This window comes from Tasmannia lanceolata, unplaced genomic scaffold, assembly GCF_043159265.1.
Source record: "Tasmannia lanceolata isolate RefF3 unplaced genomic scaffold, GAP_Taslan_0.1 ptg000013l, whole genome shotgun sequence".
In the NCBI taxonomy this organism is placed as follows: domain Eukaryota; kingdom Viridiplantae; phylum Streptophyta; class Magnoliopsida; order Canellales; family Winteraceae; genus Tasmannia; species Tasmannia lanceolata.
The window spans coordinates 39,050,628-39,057,388 of record NW_027518690.1 but is presented as its reverse complement, the minus strand read 5'-3'; the positions used below and the strand labels follow the sequence as shown (position 1 = coordinate 39,057,388).

Below are 6,761 nucleotides of genomic sequence, written 5' to 3'. Positions count from 1 at the left end.
AGCCGGGTTTGAAGGGGCCCGACCCGACCCGAGTTACATAAGTTATAGTATGTACATTTTTTTCTATTGTTGGTTAAAAGTTAAAAGTGAAAACCTACTCACTCTTATTGTATGTGAGTGTAATTTCTGCTTCTATGAGTTGAGTTGATTCAAGTGTTTGATTGAGCATTGTTTGATTGTAATTACAACACTGTTTGATTATAGCATTGTTTGATTCAAGTGTAATGTGAGTGTAATTTCTACTTCTATGAGTTGAGTTGCCTTGCCAAACAAGAATTTTCCTTAAAAAATTGCGTCAATGTGAAAAAACCCGACCCGACCCGAGATTTATCATGGGTAGGGCCGGGTTTGGGAATCGTGGGTTTTCCGAAAAAAAACCTGACCCGACCCGACCCGAGATTTATCATGGGTAGGGCTGGGTTTGGGAATCGTGGGTTTTCCGAAAAAAAAAACTGACCCAACCCGACCCGAGATATTTCTCGAGTAGGGTTGGGTTCTCCAAAACCCGACCCGCCCGACCCGAATTGCAGCCCTCCAGAAAACTATATCACAAGGCTATAATGTTGGCTAGGGGCAGGTGATGACCATCTCCTCCTCCTTTACTTTTATTTTATTTGCAAGTTGGGAATTAAGTTCTTTAGAAGCAATCAAACAGAACCAACAGAGTTGTTAGCTTATGGAAATGCCAATATATAACACCTCTCAACACCACCTGAGAAGCGTCACACAGTAATAAGGGAGTCCTTTATCAAAAGTTCCCCATCAAACTTTCCCAACTTGGTGATAATGATTCATTTATTTTTAAGCTATATTGTATCTCGAAAGGAAATACTTCACATAACCAGAAACTCACATATAGGATGGAGAATCTTTCTTAGTTTGCGCGGTCTCTGATCACTTCCATATCCATCTCAGTAGGATCAGTCGCTTGAATCTCGTAATGTATGCCATCGAGCTCTCGCCTGAACCTCTCCTTGGATGTGGCATACAGCATCTTTGCTCGGATCCGAGAGATTGAAGGTGACCTGCTCCACAACATACAGACAACACGTGTGTGAAATGGAAGAGAAAAAGAGATTATGTTCATGGAAGAATGGTGTCAAAAGCCAGAACTTCACATTGTCCAACTTATAAGAGTATATTGTATTCATGTAAGAAAGTATACTTCCATCAATCTGTTACTTAGTTGTATTTCTAACTTGACTTTACAGAGGGGAATGGCCACACTCGCTGCAAAATGTCAGCAACCAAAGTGCAGTAAGATTTTTTGTAAACCGACCTTCCACGATCAATCATGCCACACTTTCAGAAAGGAGAGAAGAATCAAATACTAACAATAATAGAAAATGATTCCCTTTTCTTTTGGAACATGTCCTCTAGAGTGGTACAAATGGAATATTGACAGCTAAGAGGTATTCTTTTTAAAGGTAAATGTTGAGAAAAATCTTCCTAGAGAAATAATAGCCCCACCAATGTTTCAAAATGCAGGTACGGGTCAGCAAGTGGCCAAAACAAATCCTAGTCGACCCAGAATAACGCGGTATCATAAGGAACTGGATCCCGAACTCCCAATCACGATCATCAGAATCGCGTTCTCGACCGCATCTGCACCTGTCCCTGCTTATAGGCAAACGTACTTGATTGATGCTGTTGAGTACTAAGTTGATGCGGTCATAGCTCGAGAGCAAAGGAGTTTTGATTGACTTTTTTTTTTGGAATAATAAGTTTTGATAGGGCAAAACATGGACTCGGACAAGAACGTGACCAAGGTAAAAGGAGATGACTCAGGAGAGTTCACGATGATGCAGGGGAGTTTTGAAACAATGGGGCCCACTATTTCTTTAGGAAGGGAAGACTGACAGGAGACAGTGGCTTGAATCCCATTTCTAAAAGCCTATCACATAATTGCCAGATTCAATAGTTTGGTTCCATTTGAGTTTGGTCCGTTAAATCTCAAGATGAACCAGATGAACTGGGTGCATCTTAAGATTTTCTTTCATTTTCTAGAGCAGCCTCCTCCCTCTCACTGCAATCACATCAACTTAATGATTTATCTTACTAGTTTTTCTTGATTCATTTATCTCCACAATCTCAAGCATTAGACTTCAAGAAGGCCACAGAAAGTTTAAGTGGCAATCTGCTTGATTCGACGAGTTGCCAAATGGAGCAATTGCTCAAGTCTAGAGGCAACACTTTGATACACAAAGTGGGAGAGAGTCTGAGGTGAGCGAGAGCTGGATTAGGGGGCCGAACACAATTTTCTTAAAATTAGCCCTCCAGGAAGTGAGCCCTCCAAAATAATAATAACTTAATAAGTAATGCTGTGGGAAAGATATAAATTAATTATTTTTGTGATTGGATTCATAAAATGTCATAATTGGATGGAATTGGTCGAGGTGAAGCCACGATGTTTGACTCTTAAGAAATCATAGTTTTAAAACTCCCTCGTGTCCGAGTCGACTGCCCCAAGTCGGACTCCCTTTTACCGTGGCCGCGTTCTGCGTTGCGACGCATCCGCATTCCACATTTTGTCCTACAGAGTCAATAAAAAGTTCAAAACTCCTTTGACTCTCCCAAGTTATGACCGCATCAACCGAGTACTCAGCCGCGTCAACTGAGTACTCAACCTGCCGAGTCGACTAGGATTTTCTTCGGCCGCATTCCGCGTCGCATCCGCATTTTTAAATACTACTGAAGATGCTAATATTGCTGGCACAGGAATTGCGAGTTTGGAGTTAAAAGCAGGGGAGGTACCGAACCAAGAGAGTAGCACCTTGGAATCTTGGATGGAAGATTCTAGTTAGCAAGGGACTTGATAAAAAAATCTTACCATGATAATATGACCGTAAAATGAAACAAGGAATTGATGGTTAACAAGTACGGTATCACAACGTCCATGAAACAAGCTATGTTACTTCAAAGTAGGTGTGGTCTTATGGATTTCGATACAGAAAAATACAAGGAAACAGATATGTTGTTTAGCATGCCGCAAGAAGTAAAAATAGAACATACTCTAGTCTAATGAATCATGAAGTAAACCGAAGGAACACAACTAGAGTGTCATGGTTTTGCAAGCACTACTTATCGTATCTCTGTTTTTCAATCGTGATAATATCACTCAAAACCAAAAGAAACAAGGAGACTGAGGGGATGCTAATCATACATCTGTTGTGAGCAAAAACTTCTAAATTTGAAGTGTTTTGGGGTAAAATAACTAATTCAATCTAATGAGTCATGAGTTAACTTAATCTAAGGAACACAACTCCAGTTATGGTCTCACAAGCACTGCTAATCATATATCTGTTGTGAGCAAAAACCTCTGAATTTGAAGTGTTTGGGCAAACAAAAGGTATTCCCACCAAGAGTGATTTGCATTCGATTACGACAAAGTTCTACTCAGCGTTTGACACTACAGAGGCTTCTAAATTTGAATTGTTTGGGGTAAAATAGTTGAATTTAATCTAATGAGACATGAACTAACTTAATCTAAGGAACACAACTAAAGATATGGACCATATGGTTTTGCAAGCACTGCTAACCATATCTCTGTTTTTTTTTACATGGTTTATTTAACTTTTTTTTTTGAAATGGTGCTAACCATATCTCTGTTGTGAGCAAAAACTTCTTAATTTGAAGTGTTTGGGTAAAACATAAGGTATTCCCACTGAGAGTGACGTGCATATCTTTAGGACAAAGTTCTACACTATAAAGACCTTGATCATGAGATTCCATACTAGGAAAAATGTAATGTTCTAGTTTTGAGTGTTTTAGGAAAAGATCAACTAGCAATACAATCTCGACTTGATGAATGAAAACAGCCATTATCCAATGCGCATGTGACATATGTGCTTGGTGATTGAGAATGTTGGTCTGATGGGCCATCACAGGGCAACCCTCTGGGTCCAAGTCTGATGTCGAATGGATATCCCATTTGCAAGATTGAGGCATGCAAAAATCAACTGCTTAAAGTCATTTTTATGACTTCTTTTTCATCATGCTTGATCGAAGGTCTAGAAATCATTCTATTAGGATGAAATCAAGGGAAATCAGCTGGACTTGTGATGGCCAACAATATTCATGGACCTGATTGCAGTACACAAGGAAGTGTCCTGGCTGTACATGGTTGAAAACTATGATCGTCTTAAAAGATATTTAATTTTAGGAAACTAGATTACATCACTGCATGGTTGCTAGGAGTGCAACTTAGGTTGATTTTTGGGAATTCGGGTTGAGCTTTTACCATAAAATTCGGGTCAGGTTAGGGTTGATTCCAGATCACATTTTAGGAAAAGCTCAACCTGACCCGACCCAAGTTGCAGTGTTGCTTCCCTAATGGTTGCCTTGTGTTAGTTAAGAACGAAAACAGAACCAACAGTGGTCAGAATAAATATTGCTAAGACTGGGAATTGAGGATTGATTAAAGAGAACTAACCATGCAATGAAGAAGATCTTGCTCTTCTGGCAGTTCTCCGCTGTCACGAAATCAAAGTCATAAATTGCGTATCTACAATCATTCTCTGGCAGAGCCGCAGTAAAATCATCGTAGCTCTCGGCCGGCCCACCAGTCTTCTCAACCACAACCTCCTTTCGCTTCTCGTCGATCTTGTATATTACGTAGCGGTGTACCTTCTTCCTCTTCAGTTCCAGAAAGACGTTCTTGCTTTCATCAGCCACTCCCATGCCAGAAGAAGCATTCGACTGCAAATCAACCCTCAATACATAAGCATTTGAACTAAATTTAGAAAAAAAAGCTTCAAGTATCCTAAATAAATCTTCTAAAGCGAGGCAAACTCAAGAATTCCATCATCTGCCCTAAGATGCACAAAAGCCTACAACATGCAGTGAATTCAAGACTGTAGATAGGATTTTTCTAAACACTACAATATCGAGATAAAATTAGGCAAATCTCATCCAGATTTGCCTAATTTACAGAAGAAAGTCGGATTTCTATCTAATCTGTCCATCATTTGGACAGAAATTGTTGAAAACAAAAAGCATCATCCAATAAATTCCAAAAGGAATCCTCTAAAATACTTCAAAATCAAGATATTCATCAACATCCCCTGATTTGGAGAAGAAAGCTTCTTCAATTCAAGATTTCCATCAGGATTCGGTATAAGATGCATATATCCAAGATTTTAATCGAAATATTCCCTAATTTTTCTTTTATACTGATACAAAATTCCAGCTATCCATCAGCATCTATCTCAACTAACATAAAAAAAAAATAGATCCAAAGGAAGGATTAGTAGAATCGAGACATGAAAATTTTCGTCAGGATATGCCCTAAATTCGCGAAAATTAGAATCGAATCCAACTGTTCCAAACAAGAATCTATTCTAAAATCAATAAAGAGATTAATCAGTTGAAAAAGAGTTGCAGAATCGGATCTGAAGAAACTCAATTCCTCAAGATCAAACAATTCAAAACGGATAAGGAAAGTAACAAAAACAAGAAACAAGAAATAGAGGAAAAAATCATGAGAACAAGAAGCTTCTTACCATTCGGAAAGACATGGCTGGAAAAGTAAAATCGAGAGAGATCGAGAGAGATCGAGAGAGAGAGAGAGAGATGAAGAATAAGTAGAGAAAAAACCCTAGCGGAGATAATACGCTTGGTTTTGGTCGGAAAGGTGAGAGAAAGATAAAAAAAGGGAAAAGGTTGAAGAGAATATTATTAGAAAAAAGCAAAGCACGGGAAAAAAGATTATAAAATTAAAAAGGGCGTGTTATTATTCTGCGCGTTGTGACGTTTTGACAGAGAGAGAGAGAGAGAGAGAGAGAGAGAGGATTCTGTCGTGTTGTCGGCGCGCCGCGTCTGTCCTTTGTCGTAATGCCGATTCGTTTGTGTTAACGTTTCGAAACGGGTACGAGTCGCCCCCTCTTTTAGGGTTGGCCTACATGTGGTTAGACCTAGGGGTGGACATGGTTCCGGTTCGAACCGGGGAACCGAACCGGCACATTTGGTTTGGTTCGGTTCGGTTCCAGCTATATATGGTTCGGTTCCGGATTGGAAAATTTGGAACCGATGGATATTCGGCTCGGTTCTGGGTTTGGGATCCCGGAACCGAGAACCGACCCTACTTGAGGAATTGGTTTAATTTGATTTTTACATTGGATAATGGATATTAGGGCCTATTTGTAATCCATATATAAATGTTATCGCAAATTTGATAATGGATTGATAATGGATATTAGGAATTGCCCAAATTTGTAGTTCATAACTTCATATATAATTTGATAGAGCCTGTTTGTAGTCCATATATAAATGTTAACCCAACTTTGATATGCATTGGATAATGTATATTAGGAATTGCCCAAAACTTTGATATGCATGTATATATACATGTTTGTAGTCCATATAATTTGATAAGGCCTGTTTGTAGTCCATATATACCTATTTGGCTGTTTGTAGTTCGGTTGGGTAAACCTAGAACCGAACCGAACCGAACATAAATGGTTCTGGTTCGATCGGTTCCAAACTTATATGGTTCAGTTCTGGTTCAAATTTTAGGGAACCGATTATATATGGTTCGGTTTTGAGTATGCCCCAAAACCGAACCGAACCATGTCCACCCCTAGTTAGACCTGGTGTGGACCCCGATCCTGAGGACGGTCAGGGAACGGGTCCCTAACACCCTCTGGATCGTCCACGTGTGAAGGAGAGCTCTACCAAGGAACTCTCGAAACGGTTGCCACCCTCATAGCGTAGCACGAGTGACGATATAAAAAAAAGATATGTCTTGATCCGGAGCCAAGGCT

The 6,761-nt window shown here is 39.6% G+C and overlaps 1 protein-coding gene across 1 annotated transcript; it reads right to left on the bottom strand.

Annotated features, from left to right (window-relative positions):
• Positions 1–647: 647 nt before the first annotated feature.
• On the bottom strand, positions 648–5,662 carry LOC143890069 (actin-depolymerizing factor). The gene is made up of 3 exons (XM_077394612.1): positions 5,502–5,662; positions 4,433–4,698; positions 648–1,025 (listed from the first exon to the last, which is right to left on the bottom strand). The coding sequence occupies exons 1-3, from the start codon at positions 5,514–5,516 to the stop codon at positions 875–877; spliced, it is 432 nt and encodes a 143-aa protein (XP_077250727.1). The 5' UTR covers positions 5,517–5,662; the 3' UTR covers positions 648–874.
• Between the last annotated feature and the right edge of the window lie 1,099 nt (positions 5,663–6,761).

What these genes read in the sequence shown, in the direction of transcription:
- LOC143890069 (XM_077394612.1), bottom strand. An exon ending in AAGATCTTCTTCATTGCATG is followed by an intron (nt 1,026 to 4,432) that starts GTTAGTTCTCTT and finishes GTTGTGGAGCAG; the next exon opens with GTCACCTTCAATCTCTCGGA.